Here is an 18,992-nt window from a genome sequence, read left to right as displayed (position 1 = left end):
GGGACGGTCAGTGAGGTTAAATTTAGCTGCCATGGCAGCGATATAGCTGTCCTGACAGAGCCAGGGCTTCTTCTGGGTCCGGTCCCGTATAATTCGGATGTTTAGAAACCACTCCGCGTCGCCGTGATCAGTTAAATTCCAGTGGGATTCAAGTGCGTCTTCTAATGCTCGGGCACGTGCTGATGCATGGGGCCAGGAGGCGATCAGAATATCGTCCACATAAAAGAATACGATAATGCCTCTGGTCACGAAAACGCATGGGTCTTCAGCAACTTGGTCCAATCCGAGTTTTTGCAAGACTCGTGCCGCCTCTTTTTGCCATAATTTGGGTGAAATTTGGAAAGCTTGGAATATTGAAGGGCATAAATTTTAAAGATCAATAAAATTCAATGGACTCTAATATTGAGCAAGCTTAAAATTAAACTACTATAATTTTGAATATCTACGGTGTTAGCAGGATATAAGGAATGGACTAAGGAGTAAATGAGCAAAGGTGCATAAGCGCCTTGGAACCTTAACTTATGGAACTTCTTTGCTGAAGGTATTGGTACGGTACAAGAATTTTGAGAAGTCATGTACATAGAGTTAACAGTCTAGCCAGACAGTAGACCAGTCAGTCTGAGTTTAGTCGGGATCCTAGGTCTAGCAAGACTACTGAGTCCAGCAAGACTTCTGGGTCTAGCAAGACTACTCATCTAGCAAAACTCATCGAAGGAGCATAACTTATTGGCAAAGGAGGGTATCTGAAGCTGTTTTACCTTAGGAGGGCATCATATCTACAGCTTAAGCTCCGGGATTCAGCTTGTGCAGTCATAGCCTCTTAGACCTCTGCAGTTTCAATAATGATGAACCCACATGATCTACATCAGCATTGGGTACAGTGATTACTTCGCTATATCAAAGCCATATAATTTTATCATGTTACTTTCCATAGTGCCCAGTGGGTAGCTGATCAGGTATACAGATGCCACTTTGGTGGCTATGTTATCACTAACAGTATATACCTAATAATATTGAACATAAGATGGTCAAATCGCTTCATCAAGTTACGTTTAAAGCAATCATTCACCATTACGAAAATTACCGTGTTATTAGATCTTACCTGTCCTTTATTACAGGCCTTCCCCTCTAACGAGTTTCCCAACTTACACTTAAGGATCATCAGCCAGTAAGCACTAGGTATCAGAGTCATATCCTCCACATCTCAAGAGATCACTTTCTTATTCACCATAACCTTCCAATCAATAATAATATACTAGATATAGTTTACTAGAAGCTCATAATCATATTACACTGCACCACTCCGATACCTAGAGCAGTCTAGGAGGTTCAGTCTTATTTTGGGATAAGACCTCCGGACCGTCCTTAGTAGAAGGGTTAGGTAAAAGACTAAATTTGCCCCTTGATATAGGCGTGCAACCAAAGTATCCTAGGGTGGAGGCATTTTGCCAGCTGTGATCGACAGAAAGGGAATCATAGGATTAGAGATTATAGTTATCGCAATTCGAGTTAGCACTCATTATTCTCGTGAAGGTTCTAAACATTATAATAAGATTCAACGTCAGCAATTTCCTCCAGTCATAGTCCAGCAAATCCAAGTCCAAATGTGAAGGCCCTGCCTGTTACACTAACCAATATGCTTACCCTACCTGGACAGTACTAGATTTACACCTGGCTTGTTCAAGAGACTTCTCACATTGAGAGATTGGCAAACTAAGATGCGAACGTGGCCAAGTTACCAGAGTGACTTTGGAACCCCCTTCTGTTTGTGTAATGAACTTGGCCAGATTAGGGTGGCACCTGATGGCTAGGCGAATACTCTAAGGATGGATCAAGAAGTTAGTTCACTTCGATCCAGCGACTAACACTTGAGGAGTGTTAGTTTGGGTCGACAGCGGTTCATGATGGGATGCGGGGGGGCTTGGCACCCGATTCGGACGGGTGAGGGGGGGCGGACAACTATAAAATCTGGATATAACATCATCTTTGTCTTCCTTAACCGCTTGCCTCGTTTGGACTCCAGTGAGCTGGGGATCCAAGTTCCTCAAATAATTGTTCATTATTGTACTGGAAGTAATACTATTGACTCGTACCCGATATCTCTCTGATTTACCTATCCATCAGGTGCCACCCTAATCTGGCACTTCTCCTCAAAATATAATATAGGTTAAATATTTTAATATAACTTTATAAGTTCATACCTCGTACGTAGCCTACTTTAGTGCCAGTGATCCATAGTGATCAAGCGACCCTGAAAAGATGGGAGATATGGTAGGAGAAGAAAAGGGGCCATTTATGGCTTAAAAACCTCCAACTGCGACAAAGTACTTCATGATCCACGGTTGAATCGTCGGGTGAACAATAATTGTTCAAGTAGGCATTTGCCTGCACTGTCCTGAAGAGGCCTGAATAAGGCAGCGAGCCGCCCACACCAGATTCGGGGGGCCCCAGGTAACCACCACTTTAGACATGCTGTTGTGTGTTTTTATTTTGCCTCTGTCTTTGAACTTCATTTCTGTCGATTATTTTTCATCTGCGTGATGACTGACCACCATATGCAGGTACCTCGTCGCTGGCATCACTATCTGTTCAGGCCCCAGCTACGTCTTCTCGAAAAATGCGGTCAAGATTCTAAGCAACGAAGAGATCCAAAAGCCCATTGCTGCGGCTGCTGCAACGAAAAAGGACTAAGGTTGTCCGCATTTCGCATGTCTCTTATCCACCTGTCTCCGAGTCCGATAGTTAAAGTGATGTTAACTAATTGTTTTTTTTTCTTCTGGTTGGCTACAAAAATCATATGAAATTTCTGTCGCAAGTATGTGAACTCAAAGTTTTCAAGCGATGCTGAACATTAAGTTCCTCATCAGCTTGGTTCCAGCTATTTTACTACATCGATGGATGTAAACTATAAATCACTTTATATCACGATTATTGTATAAAGAAGACTTGAAAGGATAACCATAAACCTCAATCTTGAATCTGCTAGTACTAGTGTCCAGTAGTCTCATGAGGGCTGTGAAGGCGATCACCTCAGGAAGGTAACTAAAGCCTATAAACTCCAAATAAGGAGCTCTAGATATCCAAGGCTGCTATCAGAGCAACACTTCTTAAAAGACTAGAGAGGCAGTATGCCCTTCCCTAGTTTAAAATCATCCCCCCCGGGGCACCATAGTACATATACGTCACCTTAGTTCATTCCACTGACCACTTTAAGCTTGCAGATATTCAACTAGACCCTTTAGTAGCCGCTATTTAAAGAAAAGCTCCAGAGAGAAAACATACAGTGAAATCCCAACTTCAGCACCAACCCCAAAAAGCCCCTTGATTATGTCCTGATGCGAATCACTCGGACTTGTACTGCTGTAAAAAACCAGCGCCTTCCGATAAGTATCTGGGTTTCCTTCGGCATAGCCCTTGGCATCCATCATAATCTCATCGTACACCGGAGTTTCGTGCGCCTCGAACTTGTCGTTCCCCAGATCACGCATATCAGTAATAACACCATCTTTTGCATCTGGGCTCATATGATATCGTGCCCATAATGCATCACCATAACGTTTTTCGGTGATAGCCGTGCAGTATTGGGAAGTCCATGGTTCAAATCTTGGCATGCGTATCGTCATATCAAGGAGATCAGAGACTCGATAATCGAGGAATAAAGGTTCGGGTAAAGGCTCAGAGGACCTTTGATGAGCCATGGACCTTAAATGAGCCATATCTTCAATCCAGAGTATTTATTTTGGACTGAGTTGTCAGAAATCCGCTCTGTTATAGTAGAATGTGAAAAACTTGGAAGACTTGATGGGTTCTAGGTTGAGTGATGTGTGGAAGAGGGAAGGATAGGCAATCAGGCTAACGGCAACTTTGGAAGACCGCTTTCCATTCTGCCAGATGCCCAGGTGTCATTGGACTATTCCTGATTGGGTATTTTGAAGAAATATATAGAGCACTGAATATGATGACTACCAAAGTTGTAAGTGGGCCATAGGATATAGCTTAGGTTGGATAGTTCTCTTAGGAATATAATACTAGTGTATGTACATAGCCTTCAATCTTTCCCTGGGCTCTATCCAACCTTAGAAGTCGTGCTGTTATACTAAATTATCTCCCACTATATCGAATGGATATATGGCATGTCTACAGTGGCCGGTATCGGCCGTTTGGTCTTTCCCTCATCGGAAAAGTGTATTTTTAATCACTAGCAGTACTAGTACTTTCAAGGGGGTTAGTGTCATATTAGAAAATAGACTTGGGGAAGGGAGATAGGAACTTGGAGGTGGAGTATGAGGTGATACCTGCAGGGAACAGTGGACCAGTGATCCCATGTTCTAACACGTAGGACTTGGAAAATACCAATCCAAAATTTGATATAGAACCTTGGAAGACTACAGTGACGTTGAATAAGTTTGGGAAACAATTTTTACCGCCTTTATTACCACATTCTACTTAAGGTTAGCGCCAAAATACACCAAGAACAAAATTGACAACAATATTCGCAGTCGTACCAATATGCCGTTTGTTTTATTACGATAGAATTTAATAAATCGTTCAAATGGTCCTGAATCATGCAGGCCGGAGGTGCTACACTAGTTATTGAATTTATTGCACCTCCCGGCAGAAAAGTATATCGGCAGAAGAAAGACGGTAAAAACCGGTCTTAAAACTATTCGAAAACCACGGCAGGCAGTAGTAGTGAATCTTACCTGTGTACTGGCTAGCTACTGAACAATTGAAAACACCCAGAGGGGACTTCTCTAGGCCATGCACACTAGAGAAGTATAGAGGATAAAAGACATAAAAAACCTGAATAACAAGAAAAACTGAGCTTTTATCTTCGGCTATGATCTGTACCACCTGTCCCCACGACAAAATCCACCTGTATTTTGAATGTGTAATAAAACCGTACATATATCCATGGCGTCAAGGCTTAGAATGAAACCTTGAGTTCACTCTTAAATGCAAGCGCAACATCAGGGCGTACAACCAGTGGACTTGCTACTTAAGCACACTTTGCGATGTCCAGCGTTCTTTGGTGAGTAGCCCGACACCCAGAGACCATAACAGCAAACTCTTGAGCGTTGACAGTCCTCAAAGATAAGTACAGCAACCGCGTGCGCCTTCTCCCATGTGAGGTCGGCACCACTTCCATATTCTCCCACACGGAGCCAACAATTTTCATAGAAGTCAAGCGTTCGGATGTCGCCAATATCAATGGTCCACTTGTCCATCAGTTCTAGCACTTCGTAACAGTACGACCGACGAGCAGTATTTTTATCGCTGCACTTGATGTTATACGTGACCCGCGCCTGAAGGGTATTGAGGTCCTCTTTTAACACATTCATAATGATATCCACCATTTCACGGTGTCCATCGTATCGACTGGTACCATTGTATTTTTTGGCAACTTCAGCAAAGTGATCTGGGTTACCGGCTCGGTATCCAATGGCATCCTCGTGTACTTCCTCAGTCACAGTGGTGTTATCAGCTGCAATGATATTTCCCGTGGCTCGGCCGTCCATATGGTATCGTGCCCATATGGCGTCTCCGTATCGGCCTTCACGCATGGCAGATGCGTACGATGCATCCCATGGCGATCGAATCCATGAACCTGCAGTTCCGTTGCCAACCGCATCAACATCTAGTTCCAGGAACAAGTTGTCTGTTTTTCCGGCATTTTTTGCTTGTCTCAGGGAAAAAGAAAGCAAGGCTCGCGGTGAAGATCAAGCCTTTAATCATTATGACGGTGAACTGGACACAATGATTGGAAGATAATATTGAGGTCAGGTTCAACTAGAGTTTTTCAGGTGGTGTTGAGTGAAAGAGAGAGAGAGAAATTGTTTTTTAACAGCCATGAAAGCATGCTCAATTCCAGGTATTTAAAGTGGCATTTGTTGCTTCACGGGAATCCATGACACATGGCCGGCAGTCTAGTGCTCGTATTATTTCATTATTGGAAACGTAAGAAAAATTAAAGTGGATCTAATGTCGCAGTTCCAAGTTCAAATGAAGTCCTCAAGTAGCAGAGTCGGAATTCCCCTGGTACTAGCATGTATGGATCTTTGTTGATCTCACTTTATCGCGAAACCCTATTCAGCCCTAGCGTGATGTATTTCGATCTCGTGTTCCAATATTTTCTAACCATATAGCTTTATCTACAGAAAAATCTAATGTTTGCAAGGTATCAGCTACTACAGTTTCCTAGTAGATAAGTGGAGCTCAATGAACTTGAAATATGTATGCCAGGGAGAGTACCTCGGTATGTATCAAATGAATGTTGGTTCGAAGAACTTTTTACAATTTAGGACTATTTAATTGGGGGGAATGAATACAGAGATCCTCTTTCAACTAGTAGATACTAGGAACTGCTGGTAATAGAGTCATCATTATCATAGTCAGAACATCTGGACCTCGAGATTTGCACATGCACATGCAATAGCTTCAAATTATTATTGCTTCACTGAGAATTTTCAATATGAGGATACCTATATTAGAACTTCCTTTACTTCCTCTTCTATATGATATGGTTCGGTTCAAGGAGCCTGGTATCTAGCAGGGATGCCAAATTGGCCGAGACAGTACATGAGTACATGATCCTGTCGTTCTTCCAAGTTTGCCTTGGGCGGGGTCCATACGTACCTCAGATTACGCAACACCTTTAATTGCATGCAGCTATCGACTAGTGGGATTTGGAGCAAAATTTGAGGAACTAAAATGTTTATAGAAGTACCTCCGAGTCCGTGATGTGCTGAGTAACTACTAAAGAATGCAAAAAACGCTCATATGCTTCCGATTTATAAGAAGAAAGTGAGAGGGAAGCAAGAGATTTACATGTTGATTATATGTAGAGAATTTTCTTGAGTGATTACCCTCAAATAATCCATAGATAATTTGTTTTCTTCTCTTGGTGTTAGCCTTGGAGGCTAAGCTTACACTAACTAGTAATAGCCTGCCCGATAAGCTCGCTAAATATGACACATACAATTTCCTAGGTTGGCTCCACATAGGTAGAAAATCAAATAACTTTAAGGGTTAAAGAAGTATACATGTGGAAACTGAAAATCTTCCCGAGTTCATTTACTAGAGCCAGTCTAAATCCTTCGCTTCTATCCCTCTGTAAATGCCTCAACGCTCGCGAAGCTACCATACGGTCCATAAATCCTTGGGAAATAAGGACGTATTGTGAAGTAGTACAATACAAGCTCTCACGCTATGCTGACGTGGCACTATAGCAACAAAGTTGGGAAAGATACCTAGGCATGTCCAAGTACTCACTAGCATCACTCAAGCGCTTGGCCAGGAAACTCGGACAAATGGACGCCGCCGCATTACATATTGTAGTGGGGTACCATGTCCCCTACTATGTATGTGTATCATACCGGGTTGTTACATTTCGGTATTATTTGTATTTTCGGTTATGTCATTGTACGTACAAGAATGGCGTCAAGAATACACATCTCTGATCTGACCCTATGGGTAGTCCACACACACATTGCATGTCGGTTGGTGTTGTTCATACAGTCTAGCTGGATCGACCCGTGTATCTTTAAGTACACAGCCTCACGGTTCCCCTCTTCAATATATACCCGCCTTATCAGACCAAGTTCCAAGACTATAAGCGCATGTGCGCCTATAGGTGGTACACCTGAGGCTCCCCATGCCCAGGTGTGTTCAGATTCTCTCAGACAGCCATGCTCATACTGATCAGATCACTGCCCAGTGCTACGAACTGGCTGTCAAACAACGTGAGTATACACAAGTGTGTGTCCGATTCTTACCGCAAGCCGTTATCCTGCAACTGTACCGTCGCTGTGCAGGCCTTACACGGGCTAGAGCCTTTAGGAATCCTTGTACGGTAATGCTTGATCAGGGGTTCGCTAATAGGTCAGTTATGAAGGAGCTCCCCTTCTACTCAGTGGTTGTCTTGAAGAGATGATTTTGATGAAGCAGAGTATCAATCTATTGAGAACCCTCTGCATGTGTAATATAGCTGGCATTTGAATGGTTTCCTCCCTAGCATACAATATTTGAAGATGGTAGCCTTTCTTCCAAGGTTATATATCGAAAAGGACTAGTTTATCAGTGTACCCAGATATCAGTATATATACCCACACTTGGTTCGTGGTAGAACCTTCAATCATCTTTCGTTGGATCTCATTATTGTCATGCTCAAGTGCTCTTCAAAGTCTACAATATAGTTCAGATATCTCAGCGTTGGGTCATACTCAGTCCGTCTTCTCAATTGATGGAATTTGTGAGTGAAAGGAGAGAAATGAACAAAAATAAAGGAGGTTTGAGGCCACCCAGGGAGGGTAAAGATTTCAATTGCGAAAATGTAAATTTCGACACACCGGCTGCACGTTCAGGTAAAGAAGATTCAGGTGGGTGAATAACTACCCGGATAGCCCTGAAGAGGCCTGAATAGGGCGGCGAGCCGCCCACGCTAGATTCGTGGGCGCTAGGTGACCATAAGCTTAGATATGACTGTTGTATGTTTTTGCTTGGTTTGACGTTTTGCATTATTGATTCGTTCGGAAATTGTCTCTTGCCGCCCTACGCTTCAGCCCTTTCAGCCGCCTTCACCTGAATGCCCTGAACACCACTATTTTGCACCCTTATATCCTGCACGTGACTGAACCGTTGATATAGCCTTCCCCTCCCCATGCCGACTTCTACTCCCATCATACCTGAAGCCCAACCATGTAATAGGTTTTTCATACATGTATAGCGTGAATGACACAACCTCGCATCCAATGACATCTTAGCAGTGATTATCCACTCGAGCTGTTTTGTCTTGGATATGAAAATAACCAGTTGCCCCAGCCCTGATCTAGTCCCACTTCTACTTTTCTCCCACCTTGTCAACTTAGTACCGATTCATCTTGCTTCATTTTCAAGCCACAATGACGAACCCTGCAGACAAAATTATTATTGAAGACGATAAACAAAACCCAATCCGGGATCCGCCACCACCTAGCCTGCAAATGTCCACAAATCTAAAATCTCTCCATAGGGATATACTTAAATCTCAACTATGGAACCAAACGAGCTTATGTCTGGAGTTCTAACGTCTCTCGCAAACACAAACAGAACAAGAAGAACATTCAAATATTTTTGTATACCTTTTCTAACATTCTCACTCTACCTAAGGCTTATTATGGACCAGAATAATACTTTCAAGACATTTTTAAGATAGTTGATCGTAAAGTCAATTCTTTACGATAGGAAACCCAAAAACTTCAGCATAAGCTTAAACTAGTGAAAGAGAAGTATCAAAGAATGTAAGAGGATCTTTACCATAAAAATAGATCATTTTGGCCTACCCAGTCTACTACACGCAGTAAGATTGTTAATTAGCCATGCTATGTGGACACTTTATTTGTGAGTCATTTGTAGGAAGTATTGATCCAAAAGTATACCTTCTCTACAGAAAATGCTTTTTGGGATACATTATATTTTATCCATGTGTAAGATAGAGGTATAGAAAACTACAACTTGAGCGGAATCACTGTAAGGATGGAGTTTGAGTTTCTATGTTAACTTGATGATCTGTAAAGGGGTACAATTCTGTTGAAGGTCTATGGAAGGGTCTCTATGTTTTGAAAAAAAATAAGCAGGTGGCTTTGATGAAGAATCAATGAACTTGAAGCGATATAATGAAGTGGCTTTTGTAAAGTCACTAGTAAAATTCAAGATAATCTAAGGAGTAACAATTTGCAATTAAACCCTTCCTATTACTGTAGTCTCTCTCTTCTATAGATCCTAGGCTATTTAAACCAATCATCTAAGGGATCGATCAAAGAAAATAAATCATGAAGATTTCTCGTTCAGCGAATCTGCATGATTCCAGTTCTCCATGTATAAAGCCTTCGATAAATGTTTCGCCAATCAGTGAATACTTTCTTGATTCTGCAGATTCTCGCACAACAAACGGTATTCTGGCCCCTTGCATAATACAAAGATGGTCACGTCCCTGAATAGTCACAGGGCCCAGTCCAAGTAATCGCTGAGCACCTATACCATAGCAAAAAAGTTTTCGCATTGTTCTTCGCAAGACCTATGAGAGTTAATTGTAGTCTTTATATCCGACTAACACCGAAGCTATTCAAAATCATAATATTTTAGTATTAAGCCTACAATACCATTTTTTGCTCCTCAAATTTTCCATTTATTAATTTTGATATCCCTCAAATGTTATTGATCGCTATATTCGAAGCCTAAAATTTGAATGGTCTTTATCGTTACAACGTCTTTAAAATCCGGTTAGTCCAAAATTGAAAGGTTATCAAATGTGGGCATCTTCAATATCTTTACAGTAAAATAAAAACAAAGATGAGTCATTAATTTTATCCAGCCAAAGGAGGAAACGCGTCAAGAAATTAGTATATGTAGGTTCATGCAGGTTAATGGAGGTTGAGCCTCAATAAACCTCTGGAGGTTAATGAGCGGTTGGAGGTTAGAAAGGTTGGCCTCACCTCTTGAGGTAAGGTTCGAGGTTCCGGGGTAGGGACCCATGCAGAGGTTCAAAGCCAGGTCTAACATCAACACACCGAGCCCTATATAACTGCTATAAATCCGGGCTATTATGGCTTGATTTACTTGACTAAAATAGCTTGCATTTATTGTCATTCTTCTTTATTCCTGTGATCTTCTATGAGACTAAAAAGACAACTCCCGCACCGCCTACGCATTAGGGATTTTTGATATCACCTTCTCACAGATTGACACTAACGACGGCGCATTCACAATCTCCAGTGTGCTCAAATTAACACCCAGCTCGATGCGCAACCAATTGCGGAACTCCACCGCCGCCAGGGAATCGATTCCATATGTAGACAGGGGACGCGCCGCGTCCAAAGCTTCTGGTAAGCGCAGACTCGTCATCAGGTACCGGTTTAGCACATCGACGGTGACTTCAAGGACTGCAGCTGGCTCAGCCTTAGAGCGTAACACAACAAATATGGCTTGGATGTCTTTCGAGTCCGAAAGCGTCTGGCTTTGCTGCCCGCTCTGTTGCAGATATAAGCAGGCGAAGCGCGCGTCACGGAGCAGGAACGAGTCTACGGGCTGAGGGACTTGGATGCCAGTTACCATGTTGGCGTTGCTAGTAACGTTGATAGGGTTAGTGTCTTGCTGCATAATTGAGAAGCCGAAGATACGTCGCAGGAGCCGCTCGTTAATAGCGTGCCACAGCGTTGCATCGTAGCGGTCCTGCAGATCGTCACGCTCCGCCATGTATCCGACATCCTGGATTACCCCCAGATTGATAGAGCAGGCAGCTAGTCCAAGTCGGCGTCGGTAGGAGGCAAAAGCGTCAAGGAAGGTGTTCCCCGCCGCGTAATTGGCTTGTCCTTTGCTTCCGCAGAGACCCGAGATACTGGACAGCATAGTGAAGAAGTCCAGACTCAGGCCCTGCTCGAGCGCGACCTGGTGTAGATTCCATGTTCCGGGCACCTTGCACCCGAGTGCCGTGTGATAATCGTCGAGGCTCATGCCTGCGAAGGTGCGATCGCGGAGCACCATGGCGCCCTGCACAATGCCCCCGATGGGAACCCGCGTGGCAGCAAACGCCGAGCGGACATGGCTCAGGTTGGTTACATCCCCGCAGAGCAGATCGACCTGGCATCCTAGGGCGTGGAGGTCTCGGACAGTTCTTTGGGACTGCTTGTCCGCGTGGCCGCTCCGAGTTAGCACAGCCAGATGCTTGGCCCCGTTTTGTGCTAGATAGATGGCCAGGCTGGCGCACAGTCCTCGAAGACCGCCCACAATCAGGTAGCTTTTGTCGGGTGACAGGCTCATGCGCCGTGGGGCCGGACGCACGAGAACTTCTACATTCGCGTTGGGCCCATCGCTGATGACCAGCTTGCCAATATGCTTTCCGCTGCGCAAGAGACGGAATGCCGCCGGGATGTCACGGAAGGAGAAGATGTGCATTGGGGTGATGGGGCTGAGGTGGCCGCCCTCCATCAGCGCGAAAATATCGGCCAACAAGCTGCAGTGAGGTTAGTTTCACCCTCGGCATATGGACGAGGGTATGAGGAAGGAATCGAGATAATGAGCTTACCTCGCGATCGTATCATCTGTGATCTCTTTATGCGACAGGTCCAGGGCTCGGAATGAGGCATTGCGATTGAACGGTGCCATTGCAAGGCTGCTTCGATCCAGGATATCCTTCTTGCCGATTTCGACCATGGTTCCGCCGTCTGCAACGATGCGCCATGACTCATCCAGCAAGTCGCCGGTCAGCGAGTTTAGGATCACATCCATTCCCTTGCCGCCCGTATAGGCCAGAATCTGCTCGGCAAAGGCCTTTGTGCGTGACGAGAAGATTCGTTCCTCAGGGATGCCGAACTGGGTCTTTAGGAATTCTCGTTTCTCTGAGGTCCCCGCGGTCGCGTAAACCTGAAGAAAGGTCAGTAGTCTATCACTCTCACAGGAATGGGGAAATTGGACTCACCTCCGCACCCTTGTACTGGGAGAGCTGAATGGCCGAAAGGCCCACTCCTCCGGTGGCCGAGTGGATCAGCACGCGGTCCCCCTTCTTCAGATGTGCCAGCCGGTATAATCCATACATCGAGGTCATGAAGACGCATGGTATAGTGGATGCTTCCTCGAAGCTCATGCTGTCGGGAATGGAATACACTCGTTGAGTCGTGGTGATGATGCGGTTGGCAAACGATCCTTTCTGGAAGAAGGCCACGCGCTGCCCCAGCTTGAAACCCTTAACATCTGGCGCCATACGGGTAATGGTGCCTGCTCCCTCTCCACCCAGCAGATGTTCATTATCGGGGACGATACCCACGGTGACAGCCACCTCTTTGAAGTTGACCCCGGACGCATAGATCTCGATTTCGACGTGGTTTGCCTCCAGGGGCAAAGGAGCAGAGCTCACCTCGTTGTATCGCACGGCGTCGATATTTCCAATCCGCTCAGCCCTCAGTCGAATACAGTTGAGGGCTGCATGGAGTTCCATCATCTGCCCCGGCCGACCTGTAGCCTCTTCCTTCTGGGCCTCGTTGACTTTCATGTCCGGTAGAACCCGACTGATGTGAACAATGCCGCCGCGCTCGACATACTCACTATCCAGGTGTGTTCGGCGGCCTTCATTCGCAGTCAGGATATGCAGGCAGCGGTCAATGGCTTCTACCGTCGGGTTCTTTGCGGTTGGGGACTCAACATCTAGCGAAATTAGCCGCAGCAACGGCTCCTCGTTCCGGAGTACGCGAAGGAAGCCAATGATCACCGCTTGGGTGGGTTGGGCTACCTCCATCTGGGCCCCTGATGTCACCCACAGCAGGTCGCATTGGTTCTGGACGAGGAGCTGCAGCATCGCCCATTGACGGTCATCCAGTTTGGACATGACGGGCCCCTCTAACTCGTCTAGCACCAGGACTTTGCTCCGGGGCGGCACTTGCTCTGCCTCCCACACGGGAATGCTCTCCCATCCGCCCGCCTGGGACAGAGCCGTGTCAATCAGCCCGCCCAGGGTGCTGTCTCCTGTCCGGAACCGAACGCGATAGACCTTACGATGCTCTGCCTGTGCCAGACGAGCGACCTGAACCAGAGTGACTGTACCAGCGGACCACACCTTCGCCCATTCAGACGCCCGAGTCGCCGCATGAACGTCCAACCGCGACCTCTCATCCGCATGGACAATCAGCCCAAATCCAGTCTCCGTCAGGCTACTGTGAAGGTTTGCCAGGGCCTGCCCCAACCATGGGCCAGGCTGAGCAGGCAGCTTGATGACGATAAGGTCGAACTGCTGGCTTACCGGGATCTCAGCGGCGGCGAAACTCGAGACCGTGAATTTCGCGTACGTTGCGGAGGGATAAGCGTTCTGGATGGCAACGGTCCGATTGGCATCGCTGGACGTGAATTGGTATTGCGTGCATGCGGCCCGCGTCACGTTGTCCGCCTCCAGCCACAGACTGCTGGCGGGTGTCTCCAAGCCCAGATCAACCTCCAAAACAGTTAATCCTGGATTTTTGTGCGCAATGGTGTCAATCAGCCCCTGAGCCACTCCTCTCTCTGTGCCGAAGCCAGCCACCAGCTGGTGGAACCCAGCTTCTGAGAGTAACGTCATGTCCGGGGCCCACTTTACCTGCAGGTACGAGTGGGTTAGTCGGGTCTCCGGACTTGAGCTGTCGAGTTCCGTGTACCGCAGGCCCTTCATCTCAAGCAGGAGGCTGCCATCTACTGGGTGGAACACGGCCGTGGATGCCGAGTAGTTCTTCGCCACGTCGGCTCTCCCGATACCGGTGAACTCGGACTTCGCGACGGCAAATGCCTCAGCAGGAAGATCAGAGTTCGACGGTATTACCAAACTGTCAATAGAGAGGGGGACCAATGCCGCATCGACGGCGCTTCTGTCGCCCTTCCAAGCGGATGATAGCACCGTCTGAAAGCATCCATCTATGCAGGCCGGGTGAATCGCGTAGCTGGACTGCGGCCAAGCTGAGTCGGGCGCCTCTAGCGAGACTGTCGAGCGACCAGATTGCTGACCGGCTTGATACTCCATGAAAAGATGCTTCTGGAACGAGGGCCCGAAGTTGAACCCGGCCTCCCGCATCGCCTTATACCAAATACGGGCAGACACAGGCGTTTGAAGCGGTTCCAACGCCCCGATTGGGGCTGTGGTGTTGGGGAATTCCGTCTCGATGCGAATAAATCCCGAGGCATGGTCATGTATTGTCTCCTCTAGTCGAGAGGAGACCTTGTACTCGTACCACGACTTACTTGGCATGAGGTTTAGAGTAACCTTAGAGTCATAGGAGGTGTCCAGGACTAAGGCACGGAAAAATTTCATATCACGCAGGCGGAATCGGTACCGCGCGGGCACCCCGTCAGTCCACTCAGTTAGGCACATCGTCTGGTAAATTGCCTCCATGGCCATGGAAACATAGCCTGCACCGGGAAATACGACTTGATCCCCGATCCGGTGGTCCTTGAGCCACGGGTGGTCGTTAAGGCGCAAGGTATTTCTCCAGGTCGGAGCCTGCCACGGGGTTCCGAGAATTTTGGTTCCGAGCAGATCATGTTTGAGAAAGGGCCGTGCACGCCAGTCCTTACTTGCCTGGCTTTCATGCCAGTATTTCTTCGAGTGATTCCACGCGTAATTTGGAAGGTCGACCAGGGTGGATGGCGGGTCCTGGAGGCTGTACTCGTTCACCTGCGCCAGGTTGACGATCCCACCAGCCGTGAAGAGCCGCCCAGCAGTGTGATACAAGGCTTGCAGTGTTTCAGTGCCTCGCTGAGCGGCGGAGGTATAGATTGGGGGCCCTCCAATGCTGGACGCGATGGCATCGATGATCTGGGCCACCGGTCCTTTCAGCGCATTCGACGGGCCGACTTCGATCAGGAAATTGACCCCGTCTTTACCCTTCAACATCTCGGATGCTGCCTGGTCGAATCGAACCTCTGATACCATATTTTCCAGCCAGTATGTCGCGTCAACAGGGTCCTCCAGCGCCGCACCAGTCACCGAGGAGAACATGATCGCATCCGTGCTCTTTGTCTGTGATGCCTCGATTCCATGAGCCTTTAGCATCTCTAGGTACCTTTTGCCGATGCTGCTCATATACTTGGAATGATAGGCATAGTTGACTTGAAGTAGACGAGCGAAGTGATTCTCCGCCTGTAGCCGCTCTCGCAACCGTTCCAGGGCAGCCACTGTCCCGGAGACAGTGAGACTCCGCGGGCTGTTAAAGCAGGCAATCTGGACCGGGTCGTCATCGGAATCGATGAAATCCTCAATCTGATCGGCGCTGACGCCCACCGCGAGCATACCAACTGCCTCTTGAGGGGGCAGCTGCTTCCCCGCCTGGCCGCGGAAGAAGGCCACCTTGATGGCCGTCTCGGGTGTCAGATAGCCGGCCGCCACTGCAGCCGCAATCTCCCCGGAAGAGTGACCCACAACCCGCGCCGGTCGGATGCCCCACTGCGACAGGACGCTTATCAGAGCCAGCTGCAGCGCGGTGACCAGCGGCTGGGAGAACTCTGGCTCGCGAAGGTGGGCTGCATCTCGATCCTCGGTTAATTCCGACACCAAAGACCAGGAGGGCGGTTCTGGAAGAGACTGCAGAATTTTGTCCAGGCTCTCGACGACTCTGCGTGCGATGGGGAAGGCTTCCAGGAGCTGCTTTCCCATTGCGGGCCACTGAGCGCCTTGCCCAGTGAAGATGAAGCCGATGCGGATGTCCTGCCCCAAGGGTTTCGCTACTTGGAACGCATCTGATGTAATCTGAGTGTCTGTCTGCAGACTGTAGGCACGGTGATATAGTTTGCTTCGACGCTCGGAGAGAGTGAATGCCAGATCCTCTAAACCAACCTGAACGCCTGGGTTGAGGATGTGTGTAGACAAGCGCTTGATGGAGGCCTTGAGGGAATTTTCGTCCTCAGCGGACAAGACGATCACCTTCGGCTTGGTGAGTGATGAGCTCAAGGCCCCCAATTCTGCAACGAGATCTTCATCATCGCTATCGTCGAAGAAACCCTCGCTAAAGCCCTGCCCATTGGCGAAGGTGGACTTGTATTTAGGGACCCGATCGCCAAGGAGGTACTCCGGCGCCTCGATAATGGCGTGCCCGTTGGCTCCACCAAACCCGAAAGAATTGATGCTCGCGCGTTTCTTCGTGCTTGCGGGCCAGGCCACTGCGTTGCGTGACGCACGCACCCGGTTCTTCTCAAAGTCGATCTTGGGATTGGGCGTGATGAAGGTGGCGGTCCCGGGGATGATTCCCTGCTCGACGGCGAGCACAGCCTTAATCAGTCCCGAAAGCCCAGCTGCGGCCTCGGAGTGCCCTATATTGCTCTTGACGGACCCAATAATGAGCGGCTGAGCGGCAGACTTACTTTCAGCAAAGACTGATGCAGCGCCGTCCACCTCAATTGGGTCGCCGACCAGCGTGCCCGTTCCGTGGCACTCAAGATAGCCGGTCTGCGACAGCTCGGCCTCTGGAATTCCCGCGTTGGCGTAGGCCATGCGGATGGCGGCCGCCTGGGCCTTGCCGTTCGGCATGGCGATGCCGGGCGTCCTGCCTGCACTGTTGGTGGCTGTGCCACGAATGATCGCGCGGATCGGGTCCCGGTCCCGAACCGCATCGTCCAGGCGTTTGAGGAAGACGGCGTTGATAGCCTCCGCCGCGACGTATCCATCGGCCTTGGCATCGAATGTGTGGCATTTGCCCGTAGCGGAGGCAGTGGGACGCATGGCACCCATGTCTTGGTTTCTCTCTGGGCTTAGATACATGTTCACACCCCCAACGAGAATGCCGTCGCACTGGTTTGTGGAGAGGTAGAGACAGGCCATATCCAGGGCAATCAGGGTGCTCGAGCATGCCGTATCGATGGTCATACTCGGACCGTGAACGTTGAGGTAGTGGCTGATGCGGTTACTGAGCAGTGCACGACCGGTGCCCATCGTGGGAGACTCGGTGCGGTCCTCAGGGTCCCGACAGGTCATATCATGGTAGTCTTTACACTGGTTATTCATGCCGCCTCAACCTAAGATACGGGGAAGATCACTCACCCACGGCACTCGCTCCCACCAGACATCCAATCCGCTTGCCTCCCAGGCTCTCCACGGGGATACCGGCATTTTCCAGGCACTCATATGCCACCTCCATGAGAACCCGTTGCTGGGGATCCATCGAGCTAGCATCCATGTGGTTGATGTTGAAGAACTGGGCGTCGAAGTCGGCCGGGTCGACATCCTCGAGGAACATCGCCCCGGGCGTCTTCATGGTGAAGGGTTTCTTGGACCCGTCATAATGCCCATCCAAGTTGAATCGGGTGCCGGGTGGCTTCGTCTCAGCCACACCCCCGCGGGCCATGAGGTCCCAGAGATCTTTAGGAGTGTTAACATGCCCTGGTAGACGACATGCCAGACCCACAATGGCTATGGGGGATCCGGATACCACCGTGGGTGCGGTATCTTCAGCCGTATGTCCGTTGATGTGCCCGTGGTGACCATTGGTTTGGCTATGAGATGGCACAGACGAGAGCAGCTGGCTCCCGGATCCTGAGTCTATCATTGTATTCAACCGGGCGAAACAGAAAATACAAACGCAATCTACCTAGGTATGTTTCCACAGCGGTCTATGAAAACCTTTCAAGTTTGGAAGCTGTACTACATGGGTAGAGCATTTGAGTATCAATCGCACCTTTATATAGGTGCCAAACGTTCTCATCTATGAATATGAGAACGTTCCTAGGTAGGTTAGCACATATCCATGGATGGATCTAAGATGTAAGCCCGACGGATAAATCCACCCCGACGTTCATAATCCCTGTCTACTTTCACTACATTGTTCTCTAGTTCTCTAGTTCTCTAGATAGGCTAGGCATTCCGCTCGGGCCTTATCTAGGCCCAACGGTATCAAGATCCCTGCTCCCCATAGGCAGACATGACATGGACGGAGTCGAAACCTCAGCGGCTCGGCCGGCCTGACCGAACATGCAAAAAAGACCGCCTGATTACGCATCGGGGGCCTTCAAATGTTGTCCAACCAGAGCGCGATCCATGGTGGATTCGCCACGTGTGCACAGAACACAAGGGAAGCAAGATAACACACATATAAAATACCCATTTTATCCAATGAATCTCATAGGTCCTCAAACTTACTAGTGGTTACATCCTTCAGCACTAGTACTGCATTGTCACTCTTGATGAAATAGCTCTGGAGCTTTGTCAGTGAGACTATATTGGCGGGATGCAGTGTCAGCTCAAGGATCCTTATGCAGGTCGCGCAAATCGCATATTGAAAATTTCGGACGGTTTGCAGCTCGGATAACCTTAGAGGGAGCTTCAGGCCGGAAGGATCTTAGTTCCAATCCCCTTGGTTGTTTCCCGCGCTGAGTCCCTTACGAACCTCGGCGACTAGACCTGCGCAAATGGGACCTATGGGATTTCCAAGGTTGATATCTACCCAAACCACAACTACTAGTAGTTATCAATACCAATTGATCTGATCTCATCCTAAGGTTACAGCATTGAG

At 48.2% G+C, this 18,992-nt stretch overlaps 3 protein-coding genes across 3 annotated transcripts; all 3 read right to left on the bottom strand.

The window, feature by feature from the left end:
• Window positions 1-3,225: 3,225 nt before the first annotated feature.
• On the bottom strand, window positions 3,226-3,698 carry N7483_012404 (uncharacterized protein; the record flags this gene model as incomplete). Its single annotated transcript, XM_057095831.1, has 2 exons — window positions 3,226-3,229; window positions 3,283-3,698. The coding sequence occupies 2 exons, from the start codon at window positions 3,696-3,698 to the stop codon at window positions 3,226-3,228; spliced, it is 420 nt and encodes a 139-aa protein (XP_056941802.1).
• A 1,272-nt stretch (window positions 3,699-4,970) lies between these two features.
• Window positions 4,971-5,564, bottom strand: N7483_012403 (uncharacterized protein; the record flags this gene model as incomplete). The annotated part of the gene is made up of 1 exon (XM_057095830.1): window positions 4,971-5,564. The coding sequence occupies one exon, from the start codon at window positions 5,562-5,564 to the stop codon at window positions 4,971-4,973; it is 594 nt and encodes a 197-aa protein (XP_056941801.1).
• Window positions 5,565-10,680: 5,116 nt separating this feature from the next.
• Window positions 10,681-18,029, bottom strand: fma-PKS (polyketide synthase fmaB; the record flags this gene model as incomplete). Its single annotated transcript, XM_057095829.1, has 4 exons — window positions 10,681-11,989; window positions 12,062-12,399; window positions 12,455-17,469; window positions 17,525-18,029. The coding sequence occupies 4 exons, from the start codon at window positions 18,027-18,029 to the stop codon at window positions 10,681-10,683; spliced, it is 7,167 nt and encodes a 2,388-aa protein (XP_056941800.1).
• Window positions 18,030-18,992: the final 963 nt, after the last annotated feature.

The sequence above is a fragment of the Penicillium malachiteum genome (genome assembly GCF_028827825.1).
Source record: "Penicillium malachiteum strain IBT 17515 chromosome Unknown utg000005l:1.0-9002435.0:326005.0-9005861.0, whole genome shotgun sequence".
Lineage (NCBI taxonomy): Eukaryota > Fungi > Ascomycota > Eurotiomycetes > Eurotiales > Aspergillaceae > Penicillium > Penicillium malachiteum.
The sequence above is the reverse complement of the archived record's forward strand: the minus strand, read 5'-3'. Positions and strand labels throughout refer to the sequence as shown.